The sequence below is a fragment of the Podarcis cretensis genome (genome assembly GCF_951804945.1).
Source record: "Podarcis cretensis genome assembly, chromosome: 13".
Taxonomy (NCBI): Eukaryota; Metazoa; Chordata; class Lepidosauria; order Squamata; family Lacertidae; genus Podarcis; species Podarcis cretensis.
In genome coordinates, this window is record NC_137182.1 from 22,503,178 (window position 1) to 22,523,089 (window position 19,912).

Sequence of the window (19,912 nt, forward strand, 5' to 3'; positions counted from 1 at the left end):
ATTGAGTGGAGAAGACCTGTGTCCAAGACTGCTTGGAGCTGCTGCTAGTCAGAGTAGACAGTATTGTGCTATAGACAGGTAACCAGTCCTGATGTGAACTAGGAACACGAGAAGCTTTTTCACTAGGCACTTCCCATGAGTTTTTAAGCTGCATGTCACAGCTGTAGGGTCTAGAACAGGGGTCGGCAAAGTTTTTGTGCCTTGGGCCAGTTCACAGTCCCGCAGACGCCACGGGCGGGCTGGAGTGTGCACGCACGCATGAGCAAACACTATTTCCGGCACAGAGGAGGCGTGTGCAGCTTCCCATTGGCTGCAGGAGCTTCCAGCAGCCAGTGGGAAGCTGTCCAGCTTTGCAGAAGGCGGTCCCTACTCCCCTCCATGCCGGTTTAGCATGGTGCACGGGAGCTGGCCGAGTGGGCGATGGAGGGCCATGGACCTTAGGTTGCTGACCCTTGGTCTAGAATCATCTAAAAAAATAAAAGCCAAGGACAGGGAATACCAAGTTCCATGCTACATTACAATCTTTGTCTTTTGAATGTGTACCTGTAGACACATAGGAACCATACACCTTAGTTGGATACCTGGGGGGCTCATAATTTGTTTCTGGCAAAACTGATGGGTGGGCGGACTAGTGTGTGCAAGAGTTTTCAATTGTGTGTGAATAAATGTGTAATTATTATTATTTTTAATTAAATCTGATAAGTATTTTACTGTACCAATTCAATGAAGTTTAATTGTGCAGCACATTAATTCTGTTGTAGTGTTGAACATAAGAATAGGGAAGAATGTTAATAATGATGTTAAATGGATGAATGCCAGTGCTGGTGACTGACCTTGGATAAACTATTTTTTGTTATGTGCCATCTTTCAATTAGATGAGGCCATTTATTTGGAACTGTGTTTCAGGACCTTCCTCTGCTCTGAGGATCAGATGAAAGCCGCATATTTTCCAGCAGTAGAATTAATTCCCTGCCCCAACCCCCAGCAATAAGATGAATAAGCCATTATTAATAAGAATGTTTAACAACTTGTGTGGCAAATCCTGTACTCTGTTTAGGTTAGGCAGCCAATGATTTCACAGGGATAAGTTCTTTTAGTTATGTTTAAGCCACTGACTTAATTTTCTCCTTCTTTTCTAGACAAGATGTTCAGCTGTTGAGCGGCAGCTTTCTTCCTGTGAACTGCTGCCGATTTCCTCGTGCTGTAAAGCCAGGGTTCCATGACCTGCACGGGGTGCTTTGGTGCTCTGTTTCCCCAAGGCAGTCATGTGTTAGTTCTCTCCGACAATTCATCTTGCTCCAGAGGAGTGACTTCCTTGGTATTCTGGAATACAAGGTGCTCAATGAATCGGGAGCCCCCATGAATGAAACAGCCAGCTCTTGCCAGCAGATGGCTAAAAACTGCAGCACACATGTAGCAGGGATGGCGCAAGAGGACAGAGCTCAAGTGCCACCCACTTTCTACCATGGTGCCAGCCAGGAACTTGATTTGTCCACCAAAGTCTACAAAAGGGAGTCTGGGAGTCCTTACTCCGTATTGGTGGACCCAAAAGCAAGTAAACCACATCTCCATGAAAGAGAGGAACAGCCATATTTCAAGGAGGACAGAACAGTAGGAGAGGTCCGAGCCGTGAAAGAAGACAGGGAGAACTCTGACGACTTGCAGGAGGACGAGGAGGAAGATGAAGTGACTTACAAAAGGGAGCAGATAATAGTAGAGGTAAACCTTAACAACCAAACATTAAATGTTTCAAAAGGGGAGAAGGGGGTCCCCTCCCAATCCAAAGAAACTGCTGTTCTTAAGACCAGCAGTGAGGAAGAGGAGGGTGACAGTGGGGAGGAAGAGGCCACTGAAGACAGTAATGATGAGGAGAATGAGAGGCAGAAGAAAAAAGAGCAAAGAGAGGAGAAAGATAGTGTTGCACAAAGGAGGACAAGGAGAGCTGCATCTGCTGCAGCCGCCACAACTTCCCCTACTTCCAGAACTACAAGGGGCCGTAGAAAGAGCGTTGAGCCCCCCAAGCGTAAGAAGAAAGCTGCAAAGGAGCCCAAGGCACCTGTGCAGAAATCAAAGTGTGAAGAAAAGGAGACTTTGACCTGTGAGAAGTGCCCCAGGGTGTTTAACACACGCTGGTATCTGGAGAAGCACATGAACGTCACTCACAGGCGCATGCAGATCTGCGACAAGTGTGGGAAGAAATTTGTTCTAGAAAGTGAGCTCTCCCTCCACCAGCAAACAGACTGTGAAAAAAACATCCAGGTAGGTTCTCTTGCCTGCTTGCAAGATTTCCCTGCCTTCTGCTGTCCCCTGGACACTTCGAAAGGGGGGAAATCCTTTGAGGAGAACAAGGTCCCAAGCCTTTCTGCTTCTGTCGGCATTTCCTGTTGCGCACCTAAGGAAACTAACCTGTATGAATGTGGGGTGGGAAAGGGAGGGAGTAAGAAGTGGCTTTTAGGGTTTTTCTACACAACATTACAGGTGAGGTGAAATATAAGGTGCTTGAAAATAGGGCTTAATGCACTCTGTGCTGGTTAGTATGAGCAGACGTTTATCTCCAACAATCATGAACATGAAGCTGAGTTTGCTGTGCTCTAGGCAATTCAGGTTCTAAGGACAGGCTGAATTTAAAACTTGTATTTATTTATTTTAGTAATTCTTCTTTTAGAATGTGTGGTGTCACATGCTTTGATAAGGAAGGAGGGAAAACTTGAATTGATGGGCATGCAAATACAAGGATGGATCCATATGCTGTTTCATGCAAGACTGTTTTCCTACCTCGATAGTATTTCCATGTAGGAAAACTGTAAACACTAATGTGCAACAAATGGACAGGAGTCTGAGTATACTATATGGCTTATTGCAACTTATTGCTCATGTCTGCTTGTGAAATAGATATTTGTACACACATTAAAGAACTATGTATGGAATGATCTTGTGTGAAACTGTTCTAGGTGCCACACGGGGGAGAGAGACTACTGCTACCACAAAGAGATGAAGTAGGGATTGTGAAGCTGTAGGTTTTATGAAGAGTCCTATAGAAACTGCATACAATCACCACAAATCCTGATCAGGGTTCTCTCCTCATCACAAACTTTATTTATTCAGAGTCCTTGCATTTTATTTTATTTAGAAAATCCTATGGACTGCTTAATAATAATTTTAAAAATCCTACACGGTGTACATAATAAAACAATTATCAACAAAACACAAATAAAAGCAACAAAACTTTTATAAAACATTACCTAATTAAATTATATGTCTGGGTAGACCTACTAAATTAAAAATAGTTCCCAGGCATCTAAAGTAATACAGCATTGGTGTCTGCTATATTTACTTCAATGGAAGTAAAACTGCATTGACATCCAGATTCTGTGTAGCGCAAGTACTTATGAAGAAACCCTCAAAGCACACCGTCTTAGGATGCTTGCTGACATTCTCAGCCTTGAATTTTCTCCATCTCCGAAAACCAGGGCCATCAAATTCTTAAAGGGCGGATACAGATAAATTGGTTGCTTTGCTAGGATGAGAACGAAAGCAGGGACAAACATGTGAATCGTTGGATCATGCTAGTGGGATGACTTGGTTACATTAGATAATGTTAAAGAGCATGTTAAAGGGGGTATTAAAAATACAAAAGCAACCCTGCTACATCAGACCAAATGATCCTGTTTGTATTGAATCACCTTCTAGTAAGTTTCATTGGATGCCCTTGAATTTTAGTACTATATGAGAGAGAGAGACTGACTGACTGACTTTTCTGTCTGTTTTTCTCTACACTGCATAATTTTATAAACTTTTCTGAAACTGCCCCTTATTCACCTTTTTTACTTAACAAATAAGTCTCACGTGTAGCTACGGCGGGACAAAGTCTCCTTTCTCACCTTACATAATTTGTGTCCATTGGTGAAGGTGGGGAAGAGAATATCAGGGACTTCCAAGTGAAGAGGGAAAGTGCTTTGCTTTCAGATAAAGACTTTCCTGCTTACATAAAATGGGGACAATTTTAGTGTTTCCTTGAGTACTTTTAAAAAACCAAGTTGCAGCTCAAAGCTTTGTTGATAAATAATCAGCGTTACAGCTTTGAAAAATGAACTGTATGGCAAAGAAGTGAGAAGGGAACCATAAAGCTGATCTCTCAGCCCAGACACAACAGCAGCATAACTTTTTAAGTATATAAAAGGAAAAACTACTCCAGGCATCTCATAGCCAGAAGCAGTGAATTTCTTCTCTCTTTCCCCCCCCCCCCAACAAAAAAATGTGTCACCCAAAATGTTTACCCTCCAAACTCGCTCATTCTCCTAAGGTGCCCCACAACCCTCCATAAACATGCCAAAAACATGGTTGTGAATTTGTTCCCATGGCCTGGTTTGCATTGTTAAACTATTATTTAAATTTGACAGTACATGTTGCTGAAATTGTGGTTGCAGTGTTCATCTCCTGCTTTTGGCTTAGCATTATGTCTTGTGTATGGTTGTCTGGAACTGCACCAGCCGTTTGACTTCACCCCCAAAGGCACACGCCTTCATTGTCTCCCAAGGCAGACAACGCCAACCATCAGGCCTGTTGATCAGTGATGCTATTATTATTATTATTATTATTATTATTATTATTATTATTTATTATTATTATTTATACCCTGCACATCTGGCTGGGTTTCCCCAGCCACTCTGGGTGGCTTCCAACAAAATATTAAAATACAATACAGCGGTACCTTGGGTTAAATACTTAATCCGTTCCGGAGGTCTGTTCTTAACCTGAAACTGTTCTTAACCTAAAGCACCACTTTTGCTAATGGGGCCTCCTGCTGCCACCATGCCATCGGAGCACGATTTCTGTTCTCACCCTGAAGCAAAGTTCTTAACCCAAGGTACTATTTCTGGGTTAGCAGAGTCTGTACCCTGAAGCGTATGTAACCGAGATACCACTGTAGTCTGTCAAACATTAAAAGCTTCCCTAAACAGGGCTGCCTTCAGATGTCTTCTAAAAGTTTGGTAGTTGTTTTTCTCTTTGACATCTGGTGGGAGGGTGTTCCACAGGGCAGGTGCCACTACCGAGAAGGCCCACTGCCTGGTTCCCTGTAACTTGGCTTCTCACAGCTAGGGAACCACCAGAAGGCCCTTGGTGCTGGACCTCAGTGTCCGGGCAGAACAATGGGGATGGAGACGCTCCTTCAGGTATACTGGGCCGAGGCTGTTAGGGCTTTAAACGTCAGCACCAACACTTTGAATTGTGCCCGGAAACGTACTTGGAGCCAATGTAGGTCTTTCAAGTCTGATGTTATGTGGTCTCGGCAGCCACTCCCAGTCACCAGTCTAGCTGCCGCTTTCTGGATTAGTTGTAGTTTCTGGGTCACCTTCAAAGGTAGCCCCACGTAGAGTGCATTTCAGTAGTCCAAGCAAGAGATAACTAGAGCATGCACCACTCTGGCGAGACAGTCCTCGGGCAGATAGGGTCTCAGCCTGCATTCCAGATGGAGCTGGTAAACGGCTGCCCTGGACACAGAATTGACCTGCACCTCCATGGACAGCTGCGAGTCCAAAATGACTCCCAGGCTGCATTGAACTCCTGGTGACCATCACCTGATGGCACTGTGATGTTGTGCAAACAGCCCTGCCCCCCCATCAACTTTGGCCCACAAGGATTTGACCCATGTTCCCCACCCCTGGTTTTGAAGTGACATGTGGATCAGGCCATTGACAGACAGAAGCTGCCTCATTCTGAGCCAGATCATTGATTTGTCTAACCCAGTATTGTGTTGGGAGTGGCTCTCCAATATTTCAGACAAGAATCTCCCATGCCTATTGGAGATACCAGATATTAAACGTGTGACCTTTTCAATGCAAAGCATGTGCCCTCATATTGCTGTTTAAATCTGAAGGTAAATTGTCACAAAGAAGACAGTCGAACAACTGTCATTGCCCATTTGACAAAAGTTTTCATTACCATTTATCCTTATTACATTGGCTTGCTAATGTGGAGCAATTAAACCAGCAATCCTGATGGTTAAGTCCTGTTGAATTTGGGCTTATGAGTAAATCTGAATCAAATAGGTCTGTAAATGTAGTCGTTAACTATTTGAAGTTACTCGTAAACTCATCAACATATTTGAGGCTTAGGCTTCTAGAATGGGGTTGCCAACCTTTTTGAACCAGTGGAAGTGTTTCAATTTTTGAGAGAGTGCTAAGGGCACCAATGGCAAAATGGCTGTCATGGGGACATGTTGCATAACACAAAATGGATGTCACTAGACTTGGCATAATACAAAATAGCTGTCATGGGGAATGACGTAACATAAAATTAGCCAGACAACCATACACATACATTCAAATGTTGCTGTTTTAAGAACAGTACCAGGAAAAATATACAAGATGGCCACATCACGCTCACTCGTTTCACAGAAATCACTTAGAAGATTCCTGCACATTTTGCCCCATAACCTCCTTTCTAGGGGGGGCTAGTGACTTGCTTTAAAAAGGGGGGGAGCTGAGAATCTGGGGTACTAGCCCAGGGTGAATCCTGTGCTGGATCTTGAAGTGATTGTATAAATCTAAAACCTTCTGGATAAAAGCATTCAGTATATTGATGCGTATTTTCTGTGGTTGCAGGGCCTGTAAATGGTGGGGTTGATGTCAGAGACTATTACCCTAAGTAGTCCAGGAATGAATATGAAAATGGGATCCTTGTGGGAGCAAATGTTTGATGAATGAGTTGGCAGAACTTTGTGCTAGCAACTGCTAGCTCTCTTCCTTAGGGTTCCTGTACTCAGAAGCCAGCTATTCTGATTGTGTTAACATTTATCATTTGTAGCAAAGGACTAAGGGAACTAATAGGCAAACCTTCCGAAGCTCCTACTATGGGCCGCCTTTTAAGCTATTGCCTGTTTGGGTGGTGACATACCTGCATCTGGTGGCTAAGAAGTGGAAAACTTGCAGAGCTGTCATTCCTCAGACACTGGAGCTAAGTACCATGGCTAAAGAACTGGATCTTGCTTTGGATCAGGGAAACCTCATGTGTTCAATAGATTTGTAATTGCTGTATTCCAAGTGCTTGATATTATTGCTCGGATCCGGTTGTTTTCATTCATCCCTCCAAGAAGTCCTCTGCTATTCCAGGTTCCAGTTTTTGTACCTGGGTATGATTTTGGTACACGGAAGCACAGAAGCTGCTGCTGCTTCACTTCACTAGTTCCAACTCCTCATTCTGCTACCACTGTCTCAGCTAGGACAATCCTCCTGCCATGTTCATTTGGAACTGGAATCCAGTTAACTTCTGTCTCCATATCTATCTCCCTGAATCCTACAAGTAAATTAGAGAAGAGTCACAACCTGAAGCCCCTAAGGGTGGACTGTGGAGTGGGCTAAGTAGTTCGAAGGATGCCAGGGGTTGAGTTCGAAACCTTCAAAGTTCTTTAAAGTGTTAGGAGAAAGTATTAAGTATTTCTCTTTAAAACGCTGTTTAACTTTTATCAACTGCCTTTGTTGATACATTTAGCATAATTTATACAGGGGGGGGGGCAAAATCCAGCTTTTCTTGGTATAGATTTTCAGTTTTTAAGCTCACAGTACACACAGCCATGTGCATAACTGGGTCATTGGGGGTTGTGTTAAGGTTTGTGCCGATATACATTCCTAGCTCATAATCATGTTGTCTAGTACTTGATGTAAATTGTGTTACAGGGTGTTTTATATGCTGTGTTGATCCAATTTTTACTTTTCTAAGCCATTTTGGAGTTGTGTTTGGAGAAAATGGAGACATTAGTTATTAAAACAACAAAAATTATTTTGACTACTAATTGATAAATTCAAATTTGTCTCACTTTGCAACCAAGGGTCATTACTTCCAACTTACATTAACTTGTTTAGATGTGATGAATTGGTCATAAATCCCTGGTAGAAGGAAAACATTTGGATGTTATGTTCTACTCCTTCCTTCCAGTCTCAGTTACTGTCCAAACTCTCGCAATTCCTAGACTCTGGATAAGAAAGGCAAATATGCTTCACTTTAGATTTACTCTGTTTGCGTAATATAGGGCTTTCTAGGCTTCACAAGTTCCAGTCACTGTGTACAAATGAAAACCTGCTATTTATCTGAGTTAGAATATCACAGTCTTTAAACCAGCTAAAATAAATGAAAAAATTGTCCAGTAGCGCCTTTGAGACCAACTAAGTTTGTTCTGGGTATAAGCTTTCATGTGCATGCATACTTCTAAACCAGCTAGTACAAGTTATATATTAGCCTCTGAATAGGGTTTGTAATAGTGTAATCCTAATCTTTCTTTCCCATCCACACCAATCTTGGATTGGTTTTACTCCCATCACAGCCACCAGGTTTTTAATCTAGATGTAGCTGCTGTTCTGAAGCAGCAGGTGGCGATGTAAGTCCAAGAACAACCCACTCATTCTTTAATCGGACATTTAGCTTTTGAGCTCTGTCGGCGCAGCAGAATTACAGTGAAGTGGGTGGCATTTCAGCAGTTGCCACAAAATAATGTATCTAGGGTTGTGGTTTCCTTCCCTGTTTCACTGCATTTCGGTTACAGCTGGCTTGTCCCATCTGAAATGAGCTCTGTGTGAATTGCACTTCTTTGTCCCGTCCATCCTCAGTGTGTTTCCTGTAATAAATCGTTCAAGAAGCTATGGTCCCTCCATGAGCATATCAAGATTGTCCATGGGTATGCAGAGAAAAAGTTCTCCTGTGAGATATGCGAGAAGAAGTTCTACACAATGGCTCACGTGCGAAAGCACATGGTTGGTGAGTTTTTGCTGCCCATATTGTGGTTCCTTATCTCTTTGCTGCTTGTTTCTGAGAACGTTCAAAGTACTTTCCTTATACTGTTGCCAGTGCCTCCTGGGTTATAAATAGACAAATGATCCGTCTATGTCTCCTCTCCAGTACTATAACCTTATTCATTCTCATCAGCCGTTGCCAACTCTTATTTGCAGCTGAGGCCAAAATGTGGAGGGAAATGCCCTTATCAACAGAATGTTCACATGGGGAAAAACATTGTAGAGTTCGAAGGAACCCTGAGGGTCATCTAGTCCAACCCCCTGCAACGCAGGAATATGCAGCTGTCCCTTAATGGGGATTGAACCAGCAAGCTTGGCATTGCTAGCACCATGCTGTAACCAGCTGAGCTATTGGTGAGATCAGTACTGTTACCTGCACCAGCAAAGCTACCTTTTCTCTGAAATTCAAATTCTGTTCTTCTATTTTGCAAAATTTATATACCATCCGATGGTGAAAACAACAGAGCTGTCAACAGAACAAAAACCAAACATTCAGATTCTCGATTAAAAGAAACAACAATTTCAAACATAATTACTAAAATCATAACAAAGAGATACAAATCAACTTCTACATGGTCTGCTTCGGTTTTGCCTAAACAAAAATGTTTTAAGAAGGGAGTTCTGAAGTGTGGGTCCTGTGGTTAAAGTTAACGCCTTGAACTTGGCCCGGTAGATCTCTGAGCTGAGGTGTTCCATGCAGACAGGGCCTGTCAGCAACCAGTTTGCAGCATTCTGCACTAACTGCAGCTTCTGCATGAAACACAAGGAAAGTCCCAGCGAAAGTGCATTGCAGTAATCCAGCCTTGAAGTCACCAGTGCCTGAACTACTGTGGCCAAGCTCTCGCGGTCCAGGCACAGCTGTCCCAGTTGCAAATCCAATCCATGCACAAGAATGCAAACACATCTGCACGTGGGCCTCACAACAACCCTATAAGGTAGGAGAGAGGGAGAGAGACTGGCTCTCTCGGTGAGCTTCATTCCCTCAAGGGGGAATCTGAACTCAAGTATTATCAGGTCTGAAGTCTGACACTATTTCTTTCCAACCAGGTTCTTACTTAGTAAACATTTTCTTTGACAAAGATGACTTATAGCAGAATTTGCCCAAGACACAAAGGTTACAACAGCATCCTTCTAAGAACTCTGGCTCAGTAATGAATAACTTGTTTAACCAACAAACCGAGAAGATCATACCAGATCTTATATTCCAACTTGACATTTCTAAAGCCAGACTACCTTATTATTCAGTTGTTTTGTTAAATCTGCCCAGTGCAGGAGCACCAAGTGCTGACTTTGATGTGTGTTATTTTACCCAATAATACACCTGGGCAGTTTAAGCTTACTGGTGTGATGTTGAGCAGGGTAGGCATGATAGTAAAAGGCTGCTTCCTTCCTTGATATTAAGTCTTATGTAGGTAGCTTTTTTTTTTACTATTATCCTCAGGGTCTTATAAAGATTTTCAGCAGAAGGAGGTTTTTCTCATAGTCTGATTATTAGCCTTCTTTTTCTCAATTAATAAGGCTCTATGGACATATCTGATGTGTTCTTTGGGTCCCACTCCTCTGGGGCTGTTGTGTGCAGCGATGGGCTTTTTATGGTTAAAGTGTCACCTGCCATTTTTAATTGCTGGTTCTTATTGTGATTAGAGATGGGAAGGCCTGGAAAAAAGCCAGAAAAAATGGGGGGGGCTGATTCCCCCCCCCCCAGGGGAAAAACGGATTTGGAAAATCTAATTGTGATATTGTATTATTTCGTTTATATTGTAATTATTTTCTTATAAACCATCCTGGGAAGCATTCTGGCTGAAGGGCACTATAAAAATAAAATAAACATCAGTTATGGATATTAGTACGTTGGTTTGAAGAGTCCTTTCTCAGTATATGAGATTGGACTCAGCGGCTTTTTGACCCTTTCCAACCTCTTTTTTTTTGCCCATCACAGCAGAGTGGAATTTTGGATAGAACTTAGCATTGTTTTCACCACTTACTGTTCTCCTCTCTAAATACTTGTTCCCTAATTTGTCTTTTCAGCACACACTAAGGACATGCCATTTACATGTGAAACCTGTGGAAAATCCTTCAAACGCAGTATGTCACTCAAAGTTCATTCCCTGCAGCATTCGGGAGAGAAGCCTTTCCGGTGTGAGGTATGCACTCTTGCTAATTCAGGGTGCAGTTAGAGTTGGGAATTACTTTGAATTTGAAAAACATGCACAATGGAGAACAAACATCTAGACCGGATATTGGCGACTGTTCGTTGCTTGTCTGCTGCCTGACTGTGAGATTAATTGTGCCATATCATCACAGTGTGAAGTAGCAGGGACACTGTAAAATACACTTCACTATATGGTAAGGCACTACAGCTGACTGGCTGACCATGTTCTTGCCATCATACAGCAAATTCTGACTATTTTATCTTAGCGTAGGCAGCAGAAGAATAAAACTGAGTATGAGTGTAGATTTAGAGATGCGGAAAATGGGATTGTCAAAGGTGAAAGCGAGAAAGAAATAGTCTTATAGAAAAGCAAATTGAAGCTTTTGCCTTCCCCCCAAAATGTTATCTGCAAAAATTGGGTAGGGGAAGAAGTTCCATTGTGCAGGCAGATGTTCTTGTGTGAATGGAATGACTTTGTTGGACCCAATCCAGTATGTTCATCAGTATTGCGACTTACTTTGATTCTTACATTTCGAAAGCTTGATTCTTGGGTGTTTCGACTTGGAAATGAAATAGAACAAAGTTCTCCCATTTCATTTCCTGCTCTCTACATATACCACTACAAATTTTCCACCTTGCCCTTAAGAAACAGTCCATAAATCTGAAAGAATATTTTTGTTTCGTTTCTCCCAACGCAATAAACTGATCAAGTCTTTACGGTGTAATTTTTGAAATAGTATAGAAACTATCCTGGGAACTTATTAGCACAACAGGATTTTATTGCAATTATTTTTATGATAGCCTTAGCAGCCTTGTAACTGTGCGTGGTAAGGCATAATGAAAGCTAAATCAGAATGAGAGCCTTTTGGGTCTCTTCACAATGGGATACATTGCTGCTGCATTATAGTTTATTTTACCCTGATTCTTGCAAATGAAAGACTTGTACCCTCTTGTTTATTGTAGAACTGTGATGAAAGGTTTCAGTACAAGTACCAGCTCCGTTCCCACATGAGCATCCACATTGGACACAAGCAGTTTATGTGTCAGTGGTGTGGTAAAGACTTCAACATGAAGCAGTACTTCGATGAGCACATGAAAACCCACACTGGTAAAGATGTACTTTTTTTATTATATAATGTGAAAGTACACTGGACAGGGTTTCCCAAACTTGGGTTTCCAGCTGTTTTAGGACTACACTTCCCACCATCCTGTGACGACTGGTCCTTCTAGCTAGGGATGATGGGAGTTGTAGTCCAAAAACAGCTGGAGACCCAAGTTTGGGAACCACTGCACTAGACCAAAAAAGGTCATATGCCGTCCACAAAAAAGAGATTCACTAGCATGTACCCCTCGGTTTTATTCATAACAATAATGCAGAACATGAAAAGAAAAAGACATGTTCTTGCCCAGTCTAAAAATTTTGAAGTACAGTGGAGGAAAGTCAAGGGTAAAAAACAACCAAACATAAGGAAACAGAATTGCACGTGGGGAAAATGCAAAGGGTTAATATCCAGGTTTCCCAGAAAATACGGGTTTAGAGGAGACTTTGTGTGCTCTGGGAGAAGTTATGGCCTTAAAGAGCAGCATCTAGTATAGAAGGTTATGGGAGCTGGAGAGCTTTAAGCATGTGTTTGTGCTGGAAACAGAAGGAGATGGGGAAAGAACGTAGGGATTTGGGACGAGGTGTTGCATCGTCTGAATGATAGAGGTGAATGAGTTGTTAGCTAAACAGGAAAGAACTGAGGATAGTAAATGGGAGGCCGAAGTGAAAGTTGCAGTGACACATGGACGCTTTCAGGGGGAAAGACAGGCTCTGGAACCTTGGAGGGCTGCTGCCAGCCAGAGTGTGCTGGACCAGATGGTCTGCCTACTTATAAAGCAGGTTACATTGAGTGCAGAAAGCAGGAGCCAGTTGTGGTAGGTTGAGAGAAGAGATGGATAAGACAGCAAGAATAGAGTCCGTATTCCGGGAATTTGGAGGAAAGATCTAAAAGAAAAAATGTGACCATAGATAAAAGGGTGGAATAGGTCAAAAGAGGACTTTTTGTCTTGCTGATTCATTTGAACACAATACAGAAGGAGCTGGAGAATAGGCTGATTATATTCTGCTGAAAAGGAAGAATAATTGGGGAGATGGCAAACTGAAATTGGAAGGGGTAGGATCTCTGGGCACATGGTTGTCTCTGCAAGCAAGACTGCGGAGGAGAAGGTTTAGGGCTGTGTTGAAGGATGAGGGGTGGAAAGAGTGTTTGGATAGCTCCCATTTTATATTGAGAGTCAAGGAACTGGAGAAGTGCAGCCTCGGGGCATGAAAAGTAGAGAAGCATCAAGGATGTAAACCAAGTTGGCATCATAAGCATTGCTTAGCTAAGATCATTTTTGTGTGATTTTAAGTCTTGAGTCCTTTAACATAGCACCTAATATATTCCTCAGCCTTTGAAAAGTTTTTGATTGTAGATCTGTTTTTTCCTACGGTTAATGAATATCTGATTGAGGTAGGTGGAGAATGAATTTCCACCTTCAATTTTCCAACAGGAGAGAAGCCTTTTATCTGTGAAATCTGTGGCAAAAGCTTCACCAGCCGCCCCAACATGAAGAGACACCGCAGAACTCACACAGGGGAGAAGCCATATCCATGCGACGTGTGCGGCCAGCGGTTCCGCTTTTCCAACATGCTCAAGGCACACAAGGAGAAGTGCTTCCGCGTTACCAGTCCTGTTAACGTGCCACCAGCTGCCCAGATCACACTAGCCACAAGCTCTCCTGCCACCACTGTACCTTCCATTGCGAACACACAGAACGTCCCTGCTCCTACTCCACCAATCAATATGAACCCAGTGAGCACGCTTCCACCCCGCCCCATAGCCCACCCATATTCTCACCTGCACCTCCACCCCCACCATCCACATCACCTCCCTGTCCCTGTGCCCCCCGTCCCTCATTTACCCCCACCTCCTGCTCTGTTTAAGAGTGAGCCTTTAAATCATAGGGGCCAAGGCGAAGACAGTTTTCTACGACACCTAGCGGAGAAAAACAGTTCAGTACAGCACCACTAACTGCTTTTGTCTTCTGCCTGCCGTTCAGTTGGTCTTGAGAACCTGGATGTGTGCTCCCTTCTCAAGAAATCTCACGGTGGCTTCTGCAGCCCCAAGGGAAAGAACTTCACATGCATCTTGACTGTTCTGCAAAGTGGTCATCAAGCCCAGGGGAACCAATAGGACAGAAGCCCAACTCGGCTTGCACGTTTTACTGTTGACTTTTTTAGATTTCAAAATGACTGAGACTTGTGAAATTTTTTATAATTTCATATCAGCTGATGAGGTATGCTTGCTTTTATATCCCGGACTTTCTCCTCAAAGAGGGGATGAGCCTGGTTTCCTTTGTACTAATCAGAGACTGTGAGACTAAATCCCAGAGCATTAATTATCACTGTGTATTTGTTAATTTCTTTTCAGCTTTTTTTTTTTTTTGGTGTGTGTGCGTGTGTGGTTGTGTGTGTGTGTGTGGTTGTGTGTATGTGTGTGCTGGTTATGGAGTGAGCCAGCCACATGATCGCAGAATATCAAGCATTATAGGAAAAAGACGGTAAACAAAACTTAATCCCATTTGAGTAGTTCTCCTAACACACTCTTTATTTTAATACGGAAAAATTATTTTAGAGTTTTTGTATAGACCTATTTAGTAGCCTGTTTCTAAAATGAAATGTATTTCAAATAAGCGGTGTAATTTTTTTCAGTGTAGCTGGACCTATGTTGTTACAATAGATAATTTTTTATAATCATTCAAATGTGATTCTTTAAGAAAAAAAAAGATGCAAATAGCTTATAATAGGGAAAAAATATTCTTACATCTGTACTACTCTTTAAAAGGTGCTTTGAAAGGGAGAGGAAGGAACCCAATAAGTCTCTGGTAAGGCTGCCTCAGAAGTGGAGATGATTTCAGAACTTTATATAACTTATTTGTAGGGTGTTGTTTTTTTTCTAAACGTGACGGTTACCTTCTTTTAATGTCACTCAAGGGTTGCTAGACAAGAACATTAAACTACTGTATTCCCACAAACATTTTTCACTTGCCTCTGCTGGACTGAAGTGTGGAACGTTTCAGAAAGGATAGACTCTCTCATTGGGGGGGAAATTGGGGGTATGAAGATGCAAGGAAGAACTCAACCAGAAGTGACACATTTGGAATTTGTATGCTGTTGTTTCTTTAGCATACATTAGGACCTAGTTCATTTTATAGATATGTGTTTAAGCTATGACTTAATCTGGGAATCATACTTGATGCTGCTTTTGCTTCCCCCCTCCTCGAAAGATTAAAGAGTTCATTAGGATACAAGTGGGAAACCACAAATAAGGTGCTGTTTGGTTTGGTTTGTAAAAACAACAACCTTGAATTAGCAGGAAAGCAGTTGTTATGTTGCCTGAAATGTTTACCCACAGAGTATGTGCACGCAGTGAAGCAGTGTCTGGTATAGAAAAGAGGTGCATATTATATAGGATAGCTTCTTTCAGATTTGACCAGGTTTCACAGGTATGTGGCAAAGAAATGTTTGAATGTTAAGCAAGTTGCTAGTTGTGTTTTCTCAAAGTCTCCAGTGGCACTAAATTGTGGCAAACTAGTTTGAATGCAGAGAGTCATGGTTCTTATTCAGATGTAGTTTACGGAATTTGAAATACAGCACCGTTTTAAGCAGCTGAAATAGCTGTTGGCTCATTGAGGAGAAGGCACAGTGATACACTCATGATTAAAAGAGGTGAAATTTCCTTAAGCTTCATTTCACGCCCCCCCCCCAAAGACCATCATGCTGATCCCTAGCATGCCATTCTCTCTTTAAAAATGGCTTTTAAATCTTAGGTGAGGGATTACATCTGATCAAAAAGAATGCCCTCTCTATTGCACCTCAAGGTTGCTAATTGTGTTTTTACCATCTCTATTAACTTTGATTTTTGCATAAAAAAATAGTGTTAGACCTTTTGCATACCTATTCATATTTGAATAAAAACCTCTAAATCTCCTCCTTTTTTCTGGAAAAATAAGTATTTTTTAAAAAAATGTGATAACATCTGTTCCTTCTCTTTTGTAGGTAGTAAAGCTAGCTATAAAAGTGAATAATTGATACATAACAGTTTGTCATCTTCAACTACCCTGAATGGTTTTATACATTCCATGTCATGTTTGCAAACCTACAGTTCTGTGTAGATACGCCACAGGTCAACAAACTGGCTTGTTAAATCTACTTTTATAGGAAGAAAGAAAGAAAAAAACCATTGTGGTTAAATCAGTTGTAATCCACTTTTGCAAAAAAAATGGCTTTCTCAATAAATTTACAGTATTTGGCTGCTATTTATGAATCCTACTACTTGAGACGGGTGTGTTATTTTCCCCCAAACAGCAGCTGAGCTGGCTGATTCTACACACTTCAGAGTTGTATTAATATATATATATATATATATATATATATATATATATATATATATATATATATGGGTAAACCTGGCAAGTGGCAAGATGGGGGCAGCTGCAGTTCTACTCACATTATCTATCTGCCTTCCTACCTATGGATGGATTTGCAGCCGCTGTGTTGCAGTAGCCAAGCCAAGTTCCTGATTGTATAGAGGTTCTAAGTGTGTTCGGAAGAACACATGAAGAGCCTCCATCAGCACAAAGAGGTCGGGGGGTGGAATTGAAAGGCATGAGGATATTGTGGAGAACTGACAAATGCAGCCCCTTGCCCATTTATTTCTCCATGTGTCCTTTGGAAGCCGGAATTAGAACTAAACCTGTTCCTGGATATACTAAGGTAAAGGTAAAGGGACCCCTGACCATTAGGTCCAGTCATGACTGACTCTGGGGTTGCGGCGCTCATCTTGCTTTATTGTCAGGGAAGCCAGCGTACAGCTTCCGGGTCATGTGGCCAGCATGACTAAGCCGCTTCTGGCGAACCAGAGCAGCACACGGAAACGCCATTTACCTTCCTGCCAGAGTGGTACCTATTTATCTACTTGCACTTTGACGTGCTTTCGAACTGCTAGATTGGCAGGAGCAGGTACCGAGCTACGGGAGCTTGCCCCGTCGCAGGGATTCGAACCGCCGACCTTTTGATCGGCAAGCCCTAGGCTCTGTGGTTTAACCCACAGCGCCACCCGCGTACTCATGGATATACTACTAATTTCAACATTTTTGTCCTAAAAGCGAATGGTTTCAGAACATGCAGCTCTGTGGGAGGGGGTCTAACTTGTTCTCAGTATTGGGGATATTGATGTGTACGTGCTAATCTCTTCCTGAACCTGGGAAAAGTGGGACAGGCATTGGTTACATGGATTTTGTGTGCGTCCCTCACGCCATAAGACTTTGCATATTGCACCTTCTCGTTTCCTAGTAGTGGCATTTACACTTGGATTTTAGTACTTTAGCTTGGGAAACCTTGGAGTCCATTTCCTTCAAAGATACCCGAGATGCTGCAGAAAGCATGATTGCCCTGACCCTTGCAAATCAGAATGTTGTAAGAATCCAGTTTGTTGCATCTCATTCCAAATATTTTCAGGTGGCAATGCAACCCAACTTTGCTTAAACGGAATATTTAATTTCTTCTTCGTGCTCCTAACTAGTGCAGTACTGGCTCTGATGTCAGAAAGGACAGTCTATCCCTTTGAGTTACGAGTAGCTTCAAACTTTAAAAGAGGCACTAACAATTTGCCACCACAGTATGTCTGCATAATTAAGACTGATCTTTGCATCAATGTATTGTTCCAAGCTGAACTTCTTACAGAATCAGTGATTCTGACATATTGAAAGTTAGGAAGCATCCATGGCTAAGGTGAGGGGACTGAAATGGCAGGTTGCCATTTTCAAAGGTCTGCCAGTTTTGCTGGCTGGTTTGAGAGCAAGGAGGGATTTTACCTTTGTCCTCTTTATTTATTTTTGCCCAGGCAATTCTCTGTTCTATTTTTTTAAAATCCACCCATTGAAACCTAGAGGGAAGGGAGGAATTAGCTCTGCCAGCTTCAAATTCACCCTAGAGCTTCTCGGAGGAATCAAAGACTTTGGATCCAGCAGATCCAGAACCACTTCCAACTCGCCCCTCGAATGCCCCATTTCAGAGCGTCTCACTGATGAAACCACCAGCAGCCTAGATCTATGACCATAGAGATTTTTGCAGATGTGGGAGGGGCCTCTGTAGCAGACTCCTGGCAGCAAATCACCTGTGCCCCATCATTATGTCCTCTCATCTGGGTTTTAGGATCACTGTTCCTTCTGAAATTCCCAGAACTGATTAAAACTCAATACAGTGGTACCTCGGGTTACGTACGCTTCAGGTTACAGACTCCGCTAACCCAGAAATATTACCTCAGGTTAAGAACTTTGCTTCAGGATGAGAACAGAAATTGTGCTCTGGTGAGGGGGCAGCAGCAGGAGGCCCCATTAGCTAAAGTGGTGCTTCAGGTTAAGAACAGTTTCAGGTTAAGAACGGACCTCCGGAACGAATTAAGTACTTAACCCGAGGTACCACTGTACATTTTCCCCCCAGCACAAGTGCTTGAGCAGTGGGTATGGCAAACTACTTGGGATTTGTTTTGCCAAGGTTGCTGAACAGCAGGGTGCAGTTCCTTGCCACCAAAATTACTCCATGTAGACTTAAGAACTAGCTTATCTTGGTTTTACTGAATTGAAAGTTGAGTTACTTTCCTCATTTAAAAATCACTGGGCTCCAATTCTCAAGAGTACTGGAGTGGAGCAAACAAGTTTTAAAAAGCCTACAGAAAGTGGGTGTTTTGAAAGACTAGTTGGATATTACTAATGCCATCACACACAGAAAAAGAGCGTCTATAATATTGATTTGGCATCTGTATCTCTTGTTTGAATTGCAAAGGCTTTTTGAATAAGCTTCTGAGTTTTAAGTCTATTCCTGCAGTTTGCTTTCAGGATTACAGCAGGTGGCACCATAGTAAGATTGGCTAATAGATGGAACGCGCAAGTTGACAATAGCATATTATACTTCTTTCAGCATGTTGCAGTAAAAATAAGATGCGTGTTGCAAACCAGAAATACGCCACCCTCAATTTATTTATTGCATTATGTGCAGACATGGATGCAGTTTGGAATAAATGCTGGAGCTATCGTGCATTAGCTGGCACATTAGCTGGCACTCAAAGCAAACTTGCAAAATTAGTAGCTTGTGGAAGTTGCTGCTTATAGAAGAGACTCCATGTTCCCTTTTCTAACAAGCAACCTCTTTGGCAGGTCCGCTGTGTACTGTGAATAAAAACACTGTCCATTCCTGTCGCCCATATTTATATACTTACATATTTTTTTAAAAAATTAATCTTAGACACTGAGAACAGAAAACCTTCCTTGTGGCATTGTTGCAAAATGACTTTTCTGTTGTGCTCTGTAGCATGTCTTATTAACAACCTTATCTCCCATCTGTACTCACCTTTCAACAGGGAAAGAAATTTTATATACAGAAACTGTTCTTGAGGAAAAGGGACACCCTCGAGGTAATGAGTAGTTGGGTATTGGCAGCTAGGGCAACATCTTAAAATCTCCATGATTAAATACTTCTACAGTCAACTCCCTAAAACATACTTTTAAATATAATTCAATGTTAATGGCATTTGTATTAAACTGTCAGAGCAGCAGGCTGTTGGCATTTCTTTGCTTAAGGTTTTGCTTTTCATTTTAATTGGTTTTCTGATGATTGGGGCATAATTTTGCTTTGCTATACTGGGGCTCAGTGCTGCTAAGTACCAGGCTACCAGTCTGCCAACCAACTGCATTAAAAAGAGAACTGCCTTCAGGTTGCTCTGAAGGGAACTGATGGTGTGGAGCGACCTGCTTTTGGGCTCAGGGCTGCAGTGCTTGAACACGGTTGCCCATTTTTGTTCTTGTGCTTGAGTTTATTCTCCTTAACCTAACAAAACGGTTAATTTGTGTTAAGCTTTGCTCTGGTCCTACCATTGGGCGTGTGGGACAT

The 19,912-nt window shown here is 42.2% G+C and overlaps 1 protein-coding gene across 2 annotated transcripts in view; it reads left to right on the forward strand.

Moving 5' to 3' along the window:
- The window catches only part of ZNF652 (zinc finger protein 652), a 36,446-nt gene extending 20,152 nt beyond the window's left edge, over window positions 1-16,294 (forward strand). For both annotated transcript variants that reach the window (XM_079949597.1, XM_079949596.1), the window contains exons 2-6: window positions 1,140-2,259; window positions 8,604-8,751; window positions 10,815-10,930; window positions 11,902-12,046; window positions 13,474-16,294. In XM_079949597.1, coding sequence (XP_079805723.1) covers window positions 1,360-2,259; window positions 8,604-8,751; window positions 10,815-10,930; window positions 11,902-12,046; window positions 13,474-13,994 — 1,830 coding nt within the window. In that variant the 5' untranslated portion in view covers window positions 1,140-1,359 and the 3' untranslated portion in view covers window positions 13,995-16,294. The remainder of the gene's footprint in view (window positions 1-1,139; window positions 2,260-8,603; window positions 8,752-10,814; window positions 10,931-11,901; window positions 12,047-13,473) is intronic.
- Window positions 16,295-19,912: the final 3,618 nt, after the last annotated feature.